This window comes from Cricetulus griseus, chromosome 5 (genome assembly GCF_003668045.3).
Source record: "Cricetulus griseus strain 17A/GY chromosome 5, alternate assembly CriGri-PICRH-1.0, whole genome shotgun sequence".
Lineage (NCBI taxonomy): Eukaryota > Metazoa > Chordata > Mammalia > Rodentia > Cricetidae > Cricetulus > Cricetulus griseus.
The window spans coordinates 131,322,480-131,344,064 of NC_048598.1; the positions used below are offsets into that span (position 1 = coordinate 131,322,480).

Below are 21,585 nucleotides of genomic sequence, written 5' to 3' on the forward strand. Positions count from 1 at the left end.
CAGGAGCCTCCTGCCTCAACTTCCTGAGTGCTAGGATTACAGGCATGAGCCACCACACAGTGTTCTATACTTTTAGATAACTGGGAAAACTCAAAAGAACAATAGCATTTCATACTATTGCCTCATATGAGTTCCATTCCCGTGCCTCTATGATCCTATAGAAGCATAATCATGTTCATTCAGATAGTACATATATCTGCGCTTTTAAGCTACAAATCACAGAGTGATGGTGACACGGGCCAGGCGATCCTCCAAGTCTAGAACATTGACCACCTAACTTCATAGAGAAAACATTTAGAATTAGCATGTTGACATTGGCATGCTCTTGTCTAATCATGCGAGGGGCTCTTTTGGCAAAGCCTAAGGGCACACTGGTTGAGACACAGGGAAAATGAAGACAGATTTTGTTTCTAGGACACACCATGGCGAACATCTATAATGAACTAAAATGAAAATTGCATTTTCATTACAAATGAAAAGGATACTATGGAAGAATATGCTTATTAGATAGTTTTCAAAAGTCAGTGGAACAGTGAGTGACAAAACTGTGACTTAAAGCTCAGTGCTTGGGGCTGGAGAAACATCACGGGTAAAAGCTCTTGCTGCTTTTGCAGCTGCCCCACGTTTTGGTTCTTAGCACACGACAGCTCCCAGCCGTCTATAACTCCAGCTCCAGGGGACACACGCCTTCCTTGGGCACCAGGCACGCATGTGGTGCACATACAAACATGCGGGCAAACACCTGTGCACACAAAGTAAAAACAAATAAATCCTTAAAACAAAACAAGAACAAAAATAGTGAGCTATACTATTTTAGAGCCAATGAAACGTTGCGGTCAGCAAGCATTTATTAACCATCTCTCCTGCTCAAGCTCTAAGATACCTGGGTAACTGCAGCGAATACAACACGCCCTGCTCAAATAAGATTCACAGTCCCGGTATAGAGCTTGGCAGCTCCTCCTCTATCAGGGGTCAGATAGTATTTTTGGCACTGCCAGTCCTGAAATTTCTTTTGCAGTTCTGCCTGCTATCATAGAATTAGATTGAAACTTGCCCACTGCTGATACAGTAGGAAGAGAATCCGGAGCCATTGAAAATGCATGCATATTAATTCCTGTGTATGCCAAAAGTGGGTCATAAGAAGTGTGGGTTTGTCTAAGAGACTGCTGGGTTGAGGAATCAAGAGCCAGAGGCTCTGAAGTTGAGCCGAGATAGATCTGAGAGCAGATTGCTGGCTTGCCATAGCGCTGCCTATCTCTGCTCCCTGGGCACGGAGTAGAATGTGAGCTTTGAAGCCAGGTGGGCTCTGCTGCTTCACCCCCTTCTTCACACTCCCCAATCGTAAAATATGAGCGACAGCAAACGGGAGTTATACAATATTAAACAAGGACTGAGTGTTCATCGGGTCTCTAGAATCTCCCACCGTTCCAGGGATGTAAGTACCGTTTGGCCCTCCAATTACGCCACCATCTCACAGCAACCCATAGTCTCCAACTCTGAATTGCCTGCTGGTCTCCAGAATCCCTGGACTGCTGCCGGGACAGCAGCCCTCTGCTGCCCACTCTTGGACATAATATGTCATTACAACCCTTCAGGTCCGGCCCTCCTCCACACCCATTACACTAGCTCCATTATTCTAAGGAGTACCCCTGGGGCAAGAGAATGAAGGTTAGAATTAGTGGATTGCTTCTAGTCTTCACGGAGGTAAAGCTCTCTTATTGGATGCTGAGAGCACACAGGAACGTCAGGGACAGGCGCAGACATGAGCTGGCCAAGGACCCCAAGTAGCCAGGCTGTGGAACATCAGTGGGCTCGCTAACTGGAGAGAAGGATGAGTAGGGGGATATCAGAGTGCTAGAATTCACCTGCACACTGTGATCAATTAACTTTTACCTTTACTGTTTTACAAGCAAACCAAGTAATGACATATACCACAACCCAAACAGTAACGATACAGATTACTTTTAAATTATTCAAAACGTTTTGGGCCAAAGAGATGGAGCAGTAGGTAAAGGTCCTTTGCCATCAAGCCTGACACCCTGAGATGGATTCCCCAGGCCTATGTAGACTCCTCCATGTCGTCCTCTGAACTCCACGTGCATTGTGACATATGTGTGATACCCACTGCCCCCAATGTGCCCTTACAGATACACACACACACACACACACACACACACACGAGAAAGACAGATTACAACTTTTTAAAGAAAATTTCATTATCTTTCTTTAATTACAAGTCAGGGATTGTGAGTATATTTAAACTTGATTTATTTTCATTCTTTATATTTATTTCTATCTTTATACCAGCAAACATGCTCCCATTTCAATACATTACTAGTTTTGGCCAAACCTCCCTACCCATACACCCCTCTTACCCATCTCCAAGACCCCTCCCCCATGCCTTGTAATCATTTCTGCCTTCGTTTTATGTGTTTCCTTTCCCTCCCATGTCCCTCCCTTGCAGCCTTTCCCCGCCCATCATGGGCCCCTTTCTAGTTCCCTGTCAGCTGTTCACCCTCCCCCGCCCCCCCCATTAAAACATGTTTATAAAGGTCAAAAGCCTGGGATCTGTATCTATGAGATAACATCATATTTAACTTTTCAAGCCTTGCTTAATATTTCCACTTCCACTCATTTTCCTACAAATTTGGTAATTTATTTTTTCTTTATGGTAGAATAAAATCCCACTGTATACACATAGCACACTTTTATTATCCATCTGTAGATAAACATCTAGGCTGATTCCATGTCTTTGCTATGGTGAATACAGAAGCAATAATTGCAGGTATACACATATTTCTGTGGTAGGATGTGGAACGGTATAGCTGAGTCATATGCTAGTTTTATTTCTATTTTCTGGAGAAATTTTCACACTGATTTTCATCATGGCTGTACCAGTTTCCACTCCAGCCAACAGCCGATGAGAGTTCCCCTTTCCCCACAGCCTTGTCAGCAATTGTCATTTGTCTTCTTGGTGACAGCCATTCTGACGGGGTAAGATGGAATAGATCTCAAAGTAGTTTTGTTTCACATTTCCTTGGAAGTGAAGGATACTGAACACTTTAAAAAAAACTTCTCGGCCCTTTGTATGTCTTTTGAGAACTATCTGTTCAGTTAAAATTCCAAATCCAAAGGTGGTGGTGGCACACGCCTTTAATGCCAGCACTTAGGAAGCAGAGGAAGGTGGATCTCTGGGAATTCAAGGCCAGCCTGGTCAGCAGTTCTCAAACATTACACAAGGAGGATTGAAGAGTAAATTCACCTTGAGGCTGCATCCTTACCAGTTCAATGTGAGTGCCCAGGGTTGAAGTCAGCCATATTGGTTTTTAAATCTCTACATGGCTCCATTGAGCAGTCAAGTCTTACAAACTGATCGTTTTAGATAAACATGTTGTTAAACTTACTAATAAACTCAAATTAAGAAAAAAAAAAACCTGCCTTTCAAATGATTGGAGTCTGACTAGCAAAATAATTACTACAGTCTAAAGCAGTGAAAACTACAATGCAGCCCAGACCTCAATCAACAAGAAACCCGGGCTAGGGTAAGGGCTATTTTGTAGCAAAGCAGTAAAAACTACAATGTGGCATTGGGTGGAGAGCCAGGATAAGAGCTATTTTGCGCATTTTTAATAAACACATTTTACCAAACTATTTACTAAACATGAGCAACCAAAGTGGCTATGATACCTTGTTTCTACGAGAGCAGATTGTAAAATGCAGATATTAAGTATCCCTGCCAATCTCTGCCTTTGGAGAATTGTAACTTTTTTTTTTTTTTTAAATGAGTCCTCCTTTTGCACATACTTTTTTGCTAGAATGGTACACAGGGAGGTAACAGCTAAAAACAGTTTTGAATGCAATGGGCCCAGAGGTGGCACTGGTAATTTGACTCATCACCTCTTGGGTATGGACTACATAATTAGCCACTTAAGGATTCTTGGAAAACTCAGAGTTTTAGTAGACATTAATAACCACAAAACCTATGTAAGATACAAATAGAATTTAAAATTTTTTTCTTATAGACCAGAAAAAGGGTAAAAAGAAGATCCATTTTGCTTCGGCCATTAAGGCTAGGAGAAACGCCTTAACCGGGAACAGCAAACAACCTAGAGGAAACAACCTTAAGGAAAAAACCTAGAGAACTCCAGAGAACCCCAGGCAATGTAAGTGCACCTGTATTCATATTTTGTAGCATTAACATAAGTCGTCAAAGTTGCCTTGGAGCAGAACCAGTGAATAACCTTTCAAAAACTACACATATATACTCATGGCCAGATTATTAGACTAAGTGTTAACATTTTTATTTGTGTCCGTGGCTGTGATGTGAGTCTGAACACCACAGCTAACCTATCAAAACCAGCCACAGGGGAACAAGGGAACCGCCTATATATTCCTGTATTTCATTCTATCTCAGATACTTCTAGTTACAAGATCCTGACTCAGAAATGTCACGACCTGGAAAAGGTCTCTGAATCAATAAAATGGGTCATGTGAATTTTGTTTTAAAAAATAAGAATTTTGTTTTAAAAAATAAGAATTTTGTTTTAAGAGAGGATGGGAGTATGTGTATTTATTCAGTAGACAACAGAGATATTAAACTTAATATTTAACACTTTTAATTACTTCCATAATCACTGTGGCAAAAAAGACTCAATTGTCAGAACATGGAGTTATTTTACAATTAAACTCTTTATTGTTTTCCTCTTTACAGGAACAGTCATCTGGACAGGTCTTCAACCAAACTGTCTATAAACAAAAAGCTCATTGTATAAATTATGCTTTATTTTGTAATATTACTAAAATACTGTATTGGTGAAAATAAATAGACATTGACAAAGACATCTTTGCTCCTGTAGTTGCCCTCATACCCCACAAGTACATTTGCCTTTGTACTTCCTTATAGGTGAAAGCTAAATGCACAGCTCACAAGCAGGAGTAACCAGGCCACAGCAAAGGTGTTCTGAATATACTTGATAAAAGGTATTCACAAAAATCTAGGGAACACCCACTCTCGCAGGTGCACAGAAACATGGATGTTCGGGCTTCCAGTATGACAGATACTACCGTGATGCTGTGCAATTTCCAAGTCTGACCACAAGGTCCATTAAATCAAAAGATAAAAAAACAAGCATTAAGATATCCAGACCATCTTGTTCCCATGTATCACAGAATGCATTTTAATTTCTTCTTCACTTTCTTTTATTAAGAATACTTTTTAGGGTTTTTTGGTTTTTTGTGGGTTTTTTTTTCTTTTTGGTATTTTATATTCAGTGTCCATTGGCCCCTTCTGAGAGTATCCGTGATGGTTCAGTAAATTTTGCAGTGAACAAGTAGAACAGAGCTGGTGTAGGTACCAAAGCCAAAAGCGGCAGGTCATGTTCAAGCCTGTCTGCTCTGGAGATGGAGACTATCCCATAGGCATGGAGCAGCCAGTGGCTGAAGAGGACAATGAGTCTTTTCTTCCTGACCAGGAGATCATAGCAGTTCTGTGTGACCATGTACGGGGTAAAAAAAAAAAGAGAAACACAGGTTAGTGAAACTCCACTAGACCACTGGTCTTCACATACAGTCATGGCCCAGGACTCCGAATGCTTGAGCTAAAAAGGACTTAAGAACTGCCCCAATCACCCAGTCTAGCCACCACACTATCCAGATGGTCACTTAGTCTGGAGCCCATCTCTTGGTCCTGTCTACATCAGCATTCACTTGGGGAACATGAGCTTCTTTGGAAAGACATGAACCACAAGAGCAAGTCCACAGCATATATTCTCCACATCCAGGTCCACTGCAGCCCATAAACGTCACCTTCATGTCTCTAATGTTTCCAGTATCTGCTGTTTGAATGTACTCAAGACAACAGAAGTAACTCACTAAAATTAGCTGATTTTCTTTCCATCTTCAATGCCATGTGATAACACGGATAAACTCAAAGGGTCAAATCAATATAAAAGTAACATCTAAATGTGCTAATAAACACAATGATAGGGAATTTTCAGTGGGTTACTCTTAAACTTTCAGTTAAATGACTCATGGGCTCATCTAGACCTGCCATGTCTTTCTCTGGATTCAGAGCCCCATACTCAACTCCTGAGAACAGAGCCAACTGAAAGATGCAAACATATGGAGACAGAGAATCAAAGGAGTTACCAGCTGATCTAACAAAGCACTGCTCATACATAAATATGCATATTTTATTCAAATATTCCAACACCACCTTGATCTTTTCCTGGTTGATGAAAAGTCAAAACTAATTTCCTGTCTTCTCTGATTAATCCAATTGCAATGCTGATTAAAGATTACAAAGGAGCAATGAGGCTAGTCTAAAAAGTAGGCGAGCTGAATAATCATCAAATCATTCCGTTCAACTCCTACATTATTATCTCTACCTAAGGCCACTACAAGTTCCAGATATGGCCTCACCTCACAAAGTCACCATGTATTAGAAAAAGAGACACCAACAACCATCTCTCAAAAGAGCTTGTTTTCTCTGGTGTCCTTTTCAATACAGAAGTTTGAGAAAGCACACATTAACTGCTGTGAGCAGCAGATGCACAGCACAGCATGGAAGGGTCTATGAATTCGGCTTTTAAATTCTTGGGAGTTCTGTTTGTGATAGAGCTTTGTAATCAGAGCTGTTAAGTGACTTAATGGAAATCATGTAAAGGTGCTGTCTTAAGATAAATCAGAATCTAAAAGCCACTCAATTGGAAAGAAATTTACAAGAGATGTACAAAATGCTCACATTGATTAAAACTTTTATGAATACATCTGTCCTAGTTAGAGTGTCAAATATGATTTGTTCTTATTTATTGCTCATACTGTAAACTGACAATACCTTAGTTCCTTAAAAATAAAGTATTTAAAAATGTGATGGCAGGCTGTTCTATTTTACAATAACAACCTGCCTACCAACAAATCAAAATACACATTTTTGGCCAAAAATACTCTGAATTGAAAACATAAGAGGGCCAACAAGATAGTTCAGTGGGTAAAGGCAGTTGCCACCAAGCCCGACAACCTGAGTTTGATACCCAGGACCTACAGTATAGAAGAAGAGAACTGAACCACCCTCCACACATACACTGAGGCTTTTGGACACATAAATAAAAGGTTTTAATGAAATAATTTAAATATACTATAACAAAATTAAAACAACGTATACAATGTAAAAAATTTAAAACTAAGGTTCCTTGTTTGTCCTGTCTAGTTTTATGTCAATTTGACATAAGCTAGAGTCATCTGAAAAGAGGGAACCTCAATTGAGAAAATGCCTCCATAAGATCCAGCTGCGGGGCATTTTCTTAAATTGATGGGGGTGAACCCATCCCACTGTGATGGTGCTATCCCTGGGCTGGTGGTCCTCAGTTCTATAAGAAAGTAGGCTGAGCAAGCCATGGGGAGCAAGTAGTAAGCAGCACTCCTCCATGACCTCTGCATCAGCTCCTGCCTCCAGGTTCCTGTCCTGTTTGAGTTCCTGTCCTGACTTCTTTTGATGATGAACAGTGATGTGCAAGTGTAAGCCAAATAAACCCTTTCCTCCTCAAGTTGCTTTGGTCATGGTGTTCCATCACAACAATAGTAACCCCGAGTAAGGCATTTTTATAGCAGGTTTCCACTGAAATACTAAAAATTAGAAGCACAAAAGGCTTATCACAAGGAGCCAATCAGAACTAAAGTGCTAGTATCAATGTAATCAACAACAAAAAAAAGATACTGCAGGGCAAAACCATCCAAATCAAGCATGAAACTGAGAGGGAGCTGCAGCTGGTGTGGAATGAATAATTATGGACATTTCTAGTAAAATGCAATTTAAAATCAGTTCTGTGTATACTAAAACATGTCCGTGTGTCTTTCAAATAGTTATCAATGAACTTTAACGTGTTGATAACTGCATGTCTGCTAAATGGGTAAATTACATTACATGACTTTCTTCATCTTGTTGGATAAGAGCACTGACTACTTCCCTAATTTCCCAAGGAAGGATACAATGTAGCCCACACAACATCTCATAAAATTAACTAGGTGGGTACAAGTGACATCACTTAGTCAAGGACCACTGAACCACTTAGTATTCCTTACCATACCATATGCACTATTCCATTTAATAATCAATATTTATTTAAAGGAAAAAACAAAACCTAAAACTGTATAACAAAGAAAAACCAATTTCCTACCTCTATTTCTGAAGCAGACATGTACACAGCCAGAGTCACCAAGGATAACACTAATATAATGTAGGGAAAGGCATAATCTGGAAAACAAAAACACAGATATTGCATTAGAAACTAAGAGATTAAAGCATGAGACAAAACACAGCTCTTTTGAATTCTTTCTTAGCCACTTCGGAGACCTGAGTCCTACCACCCTGAGATGGGACTGACAGCCAATACTTTGTGGATTATAAATATTTTTTGTCTTCTAGGCCACAGTCTTCATCTCCATTCCCTGACTCAACAGATGTAGTATGCAAACAGCACAGGACACATGAAAATGAGCGGCGGCTAGGCCTCTGTCCCAGTAAAATTTCATAAACAATATAATAAGAGTTTCATATAATTTTCACACAATGAATTTTTTCTTAATCTTGTAAGGATGTAAATCTATCACACACCTGTGAGAAGTTAAGAGATTTGAGCCAGCTGGAGAATTAATTGAGAAGAATCAGTTTCTCTCCCATGTATCTAGAATGTTACTAGTAGCTACGCAAACATACCAAATGAGAACTGAGAGAACACTCAGTTTTCTGCTTCATGGTTCAGGAAGGGAATCTTGGTTGAGAAGACTATTCATAAGAGTAACTCAGCTTTCACTGTCTTTGTAAAAGTTTATTTGTCATCAAACTTTTTAGTTAGTACTCTTTTGGTATTCTTCCTGTGAAAATTCTGGAAATTCCTATTTCAAACACAATATAGCAATAATATCTTAAGCAAATGTCTTCCCTGCAAAACATTACAGTTTCCCTTTTCCTACTATGCCTAAATTTATAGCACACAAAATAGGCAAATTGAGAAAAATTCCCTGAATTATTTCTATACAATTACTTCAAAATAGCTTCAATTTATAAAACTTCCAGTTATTCTACAAAGCACATCTGGAACAAGTTGGAACATTAATTTTGGTTGCAGTGGCCAGAATTATCAATTATCAATAGGCCTGTTCAACTTAATTTAGAATTAAGTGAGTTAATGATATCTATAACTTTTTGTTAGTGATTGTGTCCTCAATCAGCCACTACAAAACAAAAACCAAAGACTCACTTAAAGTACACCTAAATAACATTGCTAACGTGTGTGGTTATGATCTGGTCAGAGAGCCCCAACTTCCAGGGTCAGACATGTACTACCCATCGAGGCATAGGTTTGGATGGTCCTTAAATGCGAGGATGTAAAGCAACCTGAGACCTTGTGCATCTGGGTCTGAGCCAGGGCCTGGGAATCAGCATGTTCTCCCTGAAATGTTGGCTAAAGAATATTCTAAGCCCGAAGTGTGTTACTGACCACAACCCAAGCATTCCCAGCCCTTTCCTCCCTAGGCCATCAATCCCCAGTGTGCTTAGCTTCCAGAAGTTGCCCTATGCATTGTGCCTTCACTTGCTGTATCTCGTTAAAAAAAAAAAAAGTACTTATTTTTTTCCCCAAATCATGAATTTGGTATGAGACCTCTGTGACTAATGCAGGAGGCTGTAAATGAATTAGAAGCATTTGATCCTCTGAGTATGAGTAGAGGCCTGTTAGCAAACTTTTTAGTCTAACCCTTCTCCAACAGATCTATTTCTGTCATACTTTACATACTACTGTCAATTTTTTACATACTACTGTCAATTTTTTACATACTACTGTCAATTTTTTACATACTACTGTAAAATACTTCACAGTGGCTGTGATTTAGGAAGCAATACCATCTGGCTGTCTCCCTGAGTTAACACTCCAAACCATTTCCTTATTCCCACAATTCTCCTCTTTCTTCCAGCTCTGAAGAGCTTCAACACAGCAGCACCAAAAGTTAGGCTAAAGGAATTAGACAACTGCTTTTAATTTTATTTCTTAATTTGTATATTTTAATTCTAGGACAAAACAAAAACAATACACAATGCCCAATCCTGCTGTCGGGTGAGGGATGTGATTTTCCTGCCTTAGACACACAAGGACAGAAGAAAAACAACACTGGACATTAGCAGAGGGAGCCAGGTGGGCCAGGGCCACCCAAGGCTTCCGTAGGAGCAGTAAGGGAACTATATAGAGGGCCCAGGCTTCGCAGGGGGACCCCAATCTTCTTCCATGTGAGATGATACATTCTTATCATACTCAAGCAGAGTACCACCAGGAACAGCAATGTTGGGGCCTCCGATGTCACCTCATCTTTGTGAGTGGCCAAGCATCACATGATCAGGGGATGGGTTTAGCTGGAGAGTGTTGGGGGATCCTTAAGCAAGAAGCCAGAAGAAAACAGGGAGACTTCTAACAGCAGTGCCCTGGGTCTTTGACATCCTTGTAAGCCAAGCCTCCGCCTTCTACAAGGTCTATACAATGGGGTGGTTGGGGTTGATCTCCAGCTGCCCTTTGACTGTCAATCAGCCCACTACAGAGCCGTCACAAAGTGCCTGGACCTTCATGATCTGTTCCACATTGGCCTGAAGGTGCTCGCTAATACAGCAGGAGGAAGGCATAAGCCTAGCAGAGACAATCACTTCCTCAACCTTTTTACCCAAGACATCTTCCATGAGTGTGCCGACGTTCTCAAACTCTGCCTTGCTCCCTTCCTCCTTTTCCTCCTCTTCCTCTGGTAAACCCTGATGCTCCTTCATCATGGAGACCAGACTCCGTTCATCAAACACCTTGGCAGATGCCTCCAGTTCTCGAAAATGAGGCATGACTTAAACATCCATTTTTGTCCTCAAGAGCAGAGTTGGACAGTTCCTCTTTGCTCTCACAAGAGTGTACAGACTTCAGTTCCCTTCATGCAAGCCACACGCTAACAGAGAAGTCATCTCCAGACTCAGAGCGGTGGCAGACAGCTCAGCAGCTCAGAGAGGCATTGCTGCTTAGTGGGCTCTTCAGGGATTCCAAGCTTCAGATTCTTAGAATGCCTCACAGAACCACTTACAGTTCTTTGTTGTTTGGCACCTCAGAGACAACTCAAGGCACTTCCACAGTCAATGCTTTTGTAGACATTTCCAAGATTTTGCTCTATTGGAGCATCTTGGAAGATATTCAGGGGCAATTCTCAGTCAACAATGACACAGATACAACCGAAATATGTGGGCATCAACTCCTAACAGCTGCCCATGATGAACACATGGTGAATACAGAATTCAAAGTTTTTGCACTTCTTTGTCTCAGAGAGGTCAAAAGTTTGCCAAGGGATGGAGAGCAACACCTAGAATTCCATCTAACTACAGAGAAGTGCTTGACTGTAGAGAGGCCTTAACTGTCTCTGGAGAGGCTCTTACAATATTTGCCATATTCCTCCTGAGAGGTGACGTCAGAATCTCTGTTCTAAAGGGTGTGGTCTTGCTCAGCTTTTCCTGATCAATGCGTTCATCCTGAACTCCCCTCATTTCTTTTTTCTTATCCTTACCGTGTCGTCATCCTCACCCAATCTTCAGTCTTAGGCTTCTCTTCACTATCCTTGCCTTCCTCTTTTTTCTCTTCTATCTCATCATCACTCATGCCCTTCTCTTCCTCCTCCTCCAAACAAAGGAGGACAAGATAACTGATTAACAGTGGGTGCTTTTTCACTACTTCCTTGACCAGCCTCCCCTCTCAGTGTTCCGTTGGTCTGTCTTCTTTGGAGTGGCTCACTTTGGTACTCCAACCAATGGGTTCACATTCAGTGAAGGCTCCACCAGCACAAAACTCTCGGGCACACTGCTTCATCATCATTGTGCTTGGTGACCACAAAAACTTCTTTGCCACAAGATAGGCAGAATGAAGTCCAACACCAAACTGCTCATTAATGGAGATATCTGTAATAGCCTGAGAGCTTCCATGAGTTTTTAGTCAGACTCTGCAGTGTCTCCCAAATTATCCATAGGCTCAACCTTGGTCACAATGATGCCTGAGTCAGTGTGTTCCCAAGGGTTGAGGACATCAATTTTCAGCTCTTTACTGCTGTCCAACTTGGAAGGGTCCATTAGGCTCTCTGAGTGAATCCTGTCCAAGGACCAGAAGCATGAAATATCCTAAAGGAAAATTCCCTTGTAATAGGAAGTATGAGTGACAGAGGAAATGAGTTGGGTAGTATTTGCCTGAAAAGCCATGTCTCTCCCTCTCCCCTCTGCATGGTGTACTTCTTTGAGCAACCTAAAGAGAAAGGGTTGAAGCACTACTAAGTAGAGTGGGCCCAGATCATCTCTGGCTTGGTATGAAGGTACCTAGTATGTGAGGGAGAGACTCAAAAGTGAATGGGTGACAATGCTTAACTCCAGCCTAGACAGTCCCTCCAAAGTCTACCCACTATCAATTACTACCTGCAACCTCGAGCCTATCCTGGCACTTGCTCTGGAGACCAGGCTGGCCTCAAACTCACAGAGATCCGCCTGCCTCTGCCTCCCGAGTGCTGGGATTAAAGGCGTGCGCCACCAACGCTTGCCCTCCTGGACCTTGTATGAGTGCCTAAAATGAATTCACTTTTCCCAATCTATTTATTTCCTCTAATGCTTACCCATCTATCAGTTATTTAAAAAGGACATTATTTTATTATATGTTCAGTTCATCCCTAATCCCTGCGTTAACTTTATTACTTATTTTAGTGAACTCTGAAATGGCTCCGAAGTTCTGGCATCGCTGTTTAGGTCAGTTGGTCAGGCACGGTTTACTACAGTCATCTGCAAGCGGATTCCCCAGCTTTTCTCTGTGACAGTCCACTGTATCATCAAGTTATCTTTCTAAAATGGAAATCTGATCATGTCACCCTTCTACCTAAATCTTTGTAAGGTCCCTATGGGTAGTTTGTATAAGAATGTTCACCATCAGCTCATGTTTGAATATTTGGTTCAATTGATGGTGCTATTTGGGAAGTTTAAGGGGTGTGGCCTTGTCAGAGGAGGTGTGACACTGGAGGCTGACTCTGGGAGTTGAAAGACTCATGACATTTCTACTTCACTCTCTGCTTCCTGATTGCAGTTTGGGCTCTGATTGCAGTGAGCTCTCAGCTGTTCTTGCCACTTCATCTACCACTTGCAGCCATAATTCCCTCCCTTAATGGACTCTGAACCCTCAAGAACCTCCAATCTCCTCTTGCAGTTTCACTTTCACCTGGAAACAAAGCACATTATCAAGCTGTATAAAATCCCCACCCCTTCCCATTCCTGGGCCAAAAGGCTTGTCCTCCACTCCTTGGAAGACTGCTTAGAAAAAACACTATGCAACATGCAACGGTTTTGGAAAATGGCAATGTATTCAAAGGTCCCCTCCAATGTTTCCTCAGCTGTCTGGAAAGTGTCTCCTTTATCTCCCAGAGGTATGTTTGAGCCTTCTAAAAATGGCTTACCAGTTGTTCTTCTAAGATCTCAAGAGTTGCTAAATGAATGATTATCTTAACTAACAGACTTTTAACTATATAAATTTTTTTTTGTTTTCTTTTTTTTGTTTGTTTGTTTTGTTTTTGTTTTTCAAGACAGGGTTTCTCTGTATTGTTTTGGAGCCCCTCCTGGAACTAGCTCTGTAGACCAGGCTGGCCTTGAACTCACAGAGATCCGCCTGTCTCTGCCTCCTGAGTGCTGGGATTAAAGGCACACACCACCAACGCCCGGCTATAAAAAAAGATTTTTATAAGGGACCTTAGAAATCTAAGACAACAGTAAGCAATACTTATTGCCAACAAAAATTTTCAGCTATGATATATAAAGCTGCTTTTTAAACTTTTATGCTCAGAATTTTAAAATCTTCCAGTTTTGTTACAAACTTCAGTCTCATTTTGTTGAGAAACTCTATTCCATCCATAGTGTTTTTAATAACACTATGTTCTGGCAGAGACACTAAGGCCTGCCTTCAAGGATTAAAGGATGACTTTAAAGAGAAGGCTGTAAAGTTCAGTTGGGATAACACTGACTTTTTACTCATCAAACTTACACAAGAGGCCTCCACCAACTGCCTGCAGCACGGTCAGGATGGGAAAGAAGTAAAGGGCAGCATAGATGCTTTTGAACCGCTCAGACTTCCCCAGCCCGCAGGCAATCTTCTTCACCAGCAGAGGCCTGAGAAGCATCATCAACACCAGGCAGAAGGCGTAATAAACAAACACGATGGTGTATCTGCAAAAGGAGGAATGGATTGGGATATGTTTAACACACTTCTATCCTTGATGTTCTTAAATCAAAGTTCTTAAAAGAAGGCTGAAAATGCTACCAAGTCTACACATTAAGACACACAGACTGGTGAAGGGGGGGAGGACAAGAAACACACACACCCATTTTTTGTATGTTTGAAAATATCTCAAAAATCCGAAAGATGGTGTTGCAGAGACGGCTCAGCATTTAAGAATGTTCGCTGCTTTTGCAGAGAACTTGGGTTCAGTTCCCAGCACCCCCAAGGCACAGACATATATGCAGGCAAAACACCCATACACATAAAATAAAAATAAATACATCTTTTAAAACCATCTTTAAAATGTTCATATATTTGAAGCTTTACTTCTTTGGAGAGGAGCTCTGCATGACTGTGTGCAGGTAGGTGTGCCCATGCATGTACCAGTGGAGGCCAGAGGTTCATGCGGCTGTCTTTTGTTTACCCTATTTTTTTGAGACAGGGTCTCTTACTGAGTCTGGAGCTCAGCATCTGGCTACACTGGATGGTTATGGAACCCCTGGCATCCTCCTGTCTCAGTCTACCTGAACTGGTATTTCAGGATGCTTCACCCAGCTTTCTTTATTAGCATTAGGGATCTGAACCCAAGTCCTCACTTACACGCACTGAGCCATCGCCAGCTCAAAATGCTTGTAGATCCAGAAGTTCTACTGGAAGAAATTTATCAGAGAAACCATCAAGAATAAACAAAAAAAGATTTTTTTTGTGAGTTATAATAAAGAAAACTTAGAAATAAAATATTCAATGATGGCAACACAGTTAATTTTATTGTAAACTCATAGTGGACACTACACAGCCATGAAAAATGTAAATGGGCAACAAACAGCAGACACAGTGAATAAGGTATTCAATCATTGGATATGTCAATTAAAAGAATAAGTAGTAAAAGTTCAACAGAAACAAAAAAGAAGCATACTTTTCATAATTTAGGTAAGCAGTTTGAACTCTGGATTTTATTTGGATTTGACTTGTAAAAAATTACCTGTTCCAGAGAGATGGCTAGCAGTTAAATGGTAGTGTGCTCTTGCAGAAGACCCAAGAACAGTCCCAGAACCCATGCCAGGCAGCTTAAAACTACTTGTAACCTCACCTCTAAGAAACCTGGAACCCTCTTCTAGCCTGCGATGGCACCTGCACACAGGGCACACATTCACACAGACATAAACACACATAAAGGTAAATCTGTTCGAAAGGTTCATTGTTATTATGTGTACATGTGTCATGGTGTGTGTATTAATAGTTCAACTGATTTAAATACTAACAAAAGCGACAGGACAAGAGAAAGCTATGGAAGCTTGAATCACCTGGAGAAGATTCCAGAATGTGTAATTAACTTTATCAGCACAAAACAAACCTTGTAATCTCTTACATAATGACCAATAACTCAATTACTTTTAGCTGATATAGATAGCCATATTTGGACTCTACCCCATGTATTTGTTTGTGTCCATCCCAAATTAATGAACTTCTATGCTTCCCATTAATTTAATTATCATGATTAGAATTTTAAAAGACAACAGACTTAAAAATAGGAGTAGCGGCTATGGGCGCAGAAAGAGGGCTCAGGCCACCCATTTGCCATTTTCCTTCTAATTTGATATTTTTATAATAAATCCCATTTATGTAATGAATCTGATTTAATTTTAAATAAAATGAGTACATATCTTTTTTAAATAATATTCCATTCTGTTCTTACGTTTCCTACATATAAAAAGATCAAATGCAGCCAGGCAGTGGTGGCACATGCCTTTAATCCAAGCACTTGGGAGGCAGAGGCAAGCGGATCTCTGTGAGTTCAAGGTCAGCCTGGTCTACAGATTGAGTTCCAGGATAGGTTCCAAAGCAATACAGAGAAACCCTGTCTCAAAAAAGCAAAACAAACAAACAAACAAACAAAAAAACCAAACATACTATTTTCTCCTATTATACTCTGCATGCCTTCAGAGAAGAAAATAATTTCTACTATCTTTTCCTGCACCTAGAAGTTTACAATTGATCTGTCCAAATCAATGGAATCTACGACTGTTTCTTTCTCAGAGGTCTGAATACTTACAGCGGGTAGACTGCTTCATGAGTGCAATGCACTGTGGTAACGTAATCTGGACTCGGGTTGTAAAGCATCGTGTACCAATCCGAAAGCATCAGTACTCGGCAGGAACGGATGTAAAGGACACCCACTGGATCACTCACCAGCAAGGTGATGATAGCTGCCATACTGCACTCAAACAGTGCAGTGATGTGCTGGAACAGAGCACTGGAGCTGGAGAAACAGGGAGCACAATCCCAGAGCAATGTCAATGCTTTGGCCAATTAGGTACAAGGTGCATGATGCAGGGTCAAAATGTGTGGAAAACCATATGCTCTTTACCACCAGCTCTGGAATTATGCCCCAGTTTTTTGTTTTGTTTTGTTTTGTTGTTGTTGTTGTTTTTTAACTGTCCATAAGATTTCTCATTCCCAGGCCTCTGGATCTAGGCTCAGTCCTTCTTTGTCAGTCTACTCTCAGCTCTCATTTCTCAACCACACCAATCTCCCTTCTGCCTCCACAATGCTAGGCAGCAAAAAGAGCTTGGAGAAAGTAAAAAGACCAAAGCAGGAAAAACTCACAAGAGCAGAGGAACAAAAGCTACGAAGGCTGAGACAACTAAGGAAGAATCTGTCTCCCCATTCCCTATAAAAGGGCCAGGCATATACTCGTCAAGAACCTCCTTCCGGCCTCCACCCACTTTCATTATTACCTTTCCTTCCTTTGCAACCCACACCTGTACCAATTCAGATCACATTAGCATTCCTCCATCTTTTTTATGTCACAACTGTTTTAGCATTTCTTTTTAAGTCTTTTAGATTCTATTAGGCATAATTTCTCTCCCCATTCTTTGTGACTACAGATGTTGACAATAGAATGTTTCACTACACCTCTAGGATGGATTGATATTATTATCATTTACCTGTCTGTCTTCTCCACTTCTTCTCTCTCTCATCCTTTGATCTTCCAAACATAAAACACACTACTCCATAAATGCACTAACCATGCACTAGTCAGCTCTCGTAATTATACCAGGTCATTAGCATTAAATTAAGTCACAAAGTATTTGTTCTAAAACAGTAACAGCTTGTGTTCCTAACCAATTTTTGCAGAAACTCAGTAAGTATCATCTTTGAGAAATAATGTTATTTATCAGAGTGCTAATAACACTTACTAAGATGTATCCTATTGTGGCGTTCTCATTTCAGGAAAAAACAGTAGAAATAAAAAGAAAAGCATGTTGTACCCTTTGAAACAAGTGGGCTGAGGGTGTAGGCTAGCAGACGACTGTGTACTCAGCATCACAACATGTGATCATTACTCCATCACTGGTCCATCCAGATACGATCAGGATGTGCTCACCTCTTTTTCCCCGAGTACCATTCAATGAAGAACCAATGTAGAACAAGAGGAAGCATCGCCATAAATCCAAGATAGAGCCAGTCATAAAGTTCGGGGGACTCTGTGCAAGGCTGGCAGTATTTCTGTGCATTTGTTCTCTGTCCTCTTGGGCACACCTACAACATGTAAAAACATTGCTTTATACACAAATAGTATTTTAGAGTCATTCTATAAGGGATCCCATTTTATTTTAAACAGTTTACCATTTATGTGTAGCTTTTAGAAATTAAAAAAGAAAATCTGTAAGCAGAATAAAAGGAACCTAAATAAGAAAACACTTCAAGAAATCCACATCACCTGTGCTGTCTGCAAAATGCTCAATGAAGACCCTTTCCACTTAATTGCTAAAACAGCTAACTAATATTCAGTGAAAAACCTTGTTAGTAACATCATACAAAAATTATTGCAGAAGTGTTCTGGAATTGTCATGTTAATTGACTATACAAAACACTTTGATAAATCATTAAACAATAATTAGACATAAAATATTTTAATATCTATGACTATCAAATATTCTAATATAGTTATCAACATGCCAATATAAACAAGGCTTCTATTAATACCACATCTTATACATTCATAAATATTTAAAACAAAAAAATTCTACATGCAAGTTCCCAAAGTAAATAAACAACAGGTCTTAAAATAAAATAATATTAACATAGGACTTACCCCACATTCTCCATAGATTTCATTTGAGCCGTTTTTAAATAATAGGGTCTTCCCACAATACAGTCCAAGGCATGCTGGTTGAATATCGACAGCTTTTTAAAAACAAATGCCAGTATAGTAACATCTTCTGTGGTTATAAATAATAATAACCTGATAATAGCTGAACTAATTGGCAGAAGTAGCTCAACCGCCCTTAAAAATCATGCAATAGACACATCTTGGTGCATTTACTTTTAAATTCTTTCAGACTGTGACATTACAGAAAATGATACTTGCATCTTACTGTTCACCCTGAGCCTCATATTGGTCTTCAACCAGCACAGCAGGTCCTAGCCCCGGGTACCTACCCCTGGATCGTCCCAATGGCTCCAGGAAGCAGTCCCTATTACTAGACTTTGGGATCTCATTGACTATAAGGTCATAAGCAATTTTTGTTTTTTACATCACTGATAGAGGACCAGAGAGATGGCTCTGGTAAAAGCACTTGCCAAGCAGCCTAAACTACCTGAGGAGTTTGATTTCTAGAGTGCATGGTAAAAGGGGAGGAAGGACACCAGAAATTTGTCATCCTCCAATATGTGTGCTCCAGCAGGCACTCCCCAGTGCCACACATATCATACAATATAAAACATTAATTAAAACAAATCACTGATAGGTCAATATTCTTCATTTTGCCCAGCTGGGACACTGGGTGCACACACATTCTTTTTCATAACAGAAAACATTAACAGAAAGGCTGAGGGAGACAATTTCAGAACAATTTATAGAGGTAGGTCTATAAAACAAATCAATTCATCTCCACATAAAAGCAATATCCTCGCTTTTATCATTTTTGTTGAGGACAGGGGTAAATTTTACCAGTGCTGGCACTGAGCTTCTGACCAATTACCTAGGAACCACCCACTGCCTTCCAATTAATTTCTTAAAGATATGGGGAGAAAAAAAAAAAGCTTTTTAAAAAACAAAACCCCAAGGATCTCCAAATCATAAGAACCTCTAATTCATCTTGGACCTCATCCAGGAGAAATTACTGAAGGCATCTTCAGAACCAGCGACACCTGATTCTCTTCCCTGCTCAATGACCATACATGGAGTATGCTGCTCAAGGGCCATGAAGGTCCTCAGAGGACAGTGATGATGTGTGTGGCTGTCCTCTCTAAGAATCTGCCATATACCGTGAAATAAGTCCACAACAAGGGTGGCCTGTGTGGGAATTTGCATTTTATCATTATTATCACTGAACAATAAATTTCCTCAAATCTTTCATCATTCTCAATGTGGAGATTCTGGTTACAAGGCCCTTCCCTTCAAGTTCCTGTAGACTTGGGGTTTTTTGTCTTTACATTTTTGAGGGAAAACAGAAAAACAGTCTAAAATGCCTCACGTCTGATATTTTCACTTTTATCAAGTACTTGACATCTTTTCTTAAACCCATGCTTCCTTATTTTAGAATATTAAAAAAGACTTTATAATAGTATTATGTTTTTATGTGTGTGTTGCCTGCATTTATGTCTATGCACCATGTACCTGCCTGGTGCCTGTAGAGGCCAAAAGACCATGGTCAGAAAAAGGGTATCTGATCCTAGGAAACTGGAGTTGCACAGAGTCCTGAGACTGTTGTTCCCAGTGGTCAGGAAGGGTAGCAAGTGCTCTTAAACTGCTGAGCCATATCTCCACCCTTGACATCTTTTTTACAACTGAATTGTAATGAACTAAATACATGAAGTGAATTATCCCAGGTTTTCTGAGAAGAAAGTTAAGGCACCGAAAGCCCCTTCTCAAATGGCTTTGCATCTAAAAGATCTCAAAACCAAGGACTGAATATCAGTGCAACAACAACAACAACAACAAAAAGCAAAGCTCACGTACCTAACAACAAGAATCTGTACAATCACCGTTCATAGCCTTTGGTGAATGGCTAAAATGTTGACCCTGGTTTTTGTTTTTTGTTTTGTTTGGCCAGTTGTGAAGGGCTCTAATGTATTTTCATTTGATGCCCGGTGTAGTGGTGCACGCCTTTAAACCCAGCACTCGGGAGGCAGATGGATCTCTGCCTTCAAGGCCAGCCTGGTTTACAGAGCAAGTTCAAGGACATGCAGGACTACACAGAGAAACACTGTCTCGAAAAACAAAACAACAACAACAAAAAAATTGACATTTGAGGTGAGAAATCGTATGTGACAATTTGCTTCTGCTTCCTTGCCCTGCACTAACACCTGCACTTCTAATTCTCAAGTCGAAAGGAATGCTTTCCTGGACAAGAAACAAAGGAATGAATGAAAGAACATAGGAAGAGCAAAAACAAAGCCTCAACCTTCCCTTCTGCACACGGCCCCGCGCTCATCTCCAGCCATCCCGGAGCCGACCATCAGAACCCCGGGAGAAGTCGGAGCGGGAGCACAGGGCAGTCAAGGACGGAGGCTGCCCTCCAAGGGACAGCTGTCGTCCGGAGGCGAGCCCGAGGCAGTAAGGTGGGAAAGCAGCAGGCACGAAGACAGAGAAACCCCCCGCAGCCTGAACGACCACTCACCCATTGGCCACGCTAGGTTCTCCAAAGAAGCCCGGGGATCAGCCGGTCGGAACGCAGCGCCCGAACATCCGGGCCACGGCGCTCCCCGCCGCTCCGCCTCCCGCTAGCCTGGCGAACGCAATGGAACCCCGCCCCTGCTACATTAGGCTCCGAGTCCCGCCCCACCACCACCTTCTCCGCTAGGCTGAGAAGCACTTTGCGGACTACCCGGGCTAGGATCCCAGGAACCTAGTTTCCTAGTCTAGGCTCGGAAGCGTCGCTGTCGCTTCCGGGTCTGAGCTCAGAGGCTCCACCCTTTCCGGGTCCAGATCCATCGGGCCTCGTCTGGGCTAGGGCAGGAATCGAGGTCCGGCCTCCAACTGGTTCTGGTCTACAACGCCTCGAGCGATTCCTAGACTGGATCCAGCGGTCCCGCCCCCTCCCCGCCCCCGTTTCCTAGATAGGGCTTAGTGGCCCCGCCCCCGTGGTGTGATCAAGCCTCCGAGGCCCCGCCCCCGCCGTGCGGTCAAGCCTCTGGAGCCCCGCCTCCACGTGCGGACTAGTTTTCTAGGCCCCGCCCTGCCGCGTGTCTGGTCCTCCCCGAGGCCCCACCCCCGCCGTGTAGCCCAGTCTCTGGAGCCCCGCCCCCACGTACAGTCTGGTTTTCTTTG

The 21,585-nt window shown here is 41.5% G+C and overlaps 2 protein-coding genes across 4 annotated transcripts in view; one reads left to right on the forward strand and one right to left on the reverse strand.

Moving 5' to 3' along the window:
* The window catches only part of Ccdc175 (coiled-coil domain containing 175), a 70,074-nt gene extending 65,674 nt beyond the window's left edge, over window positions 1–4,400 (forward strand). The window contains exon 20 of the mRNA XM_027418663.2: window positions 4,023–4,400. Coding sequence (XP_027274464.1) covers window positions 4,023–4,138 — 116 coding nt within the window. The 3' untranslated portion in view covers window positions 4,139–4,400. The remainder of the gene's footprint in view (window positions 1–4,022) is intronic.
* A 270-nt stretch (window positions 4,401–4,670) lies between these two features.
* Window positions 4,671–21,286, reverse strand: Jkamp (JNK1/MAPK8 associated membrane protein). Of its 3 annotated transcripts, none has more exons than XM_027418223.2 (7): window positions 20,936–21,280; window positions 18,406–18,497; window positions 17,695–17,849; window positions 16,360–16,566; window positions 14,073–14,254; window positions 8,175–8,251; window positions 4,671–5,486 (listed from the first exon to the last, which is right to left on the reverse strand). In XM_027418223.2, exons 1-7 carry the CDS (start codon window positions 20,937–20,939, stop codon window positions 5,268–5,270), a joined length of 936 nt encoding a protein of 311 aa, XP_027274024.1. In that variant the 5' UTR covers window positions 20,940–21,280; the 3' UTR covers window positions 4,671–5,267. The 3 variants fall into 3 exon arrangements, with proteins under 3 accessions (XP_027274024.1, XP_027274025.1, XP_027274026.1); XM_027418224.2 differs by having other exon boundaries at window positions 5,268–5,486; window positions 18,406–18,479; window positions 20,936–21,285; XM_027418225.2 differs by lacking the exon at window positions 18,406–18,497 and having other exon boundaries at window positions 5,268–5,486; window positions 20,936–21,286.
* Window positions 21,287–21,585: the final 299 nt, after the last annotated feature.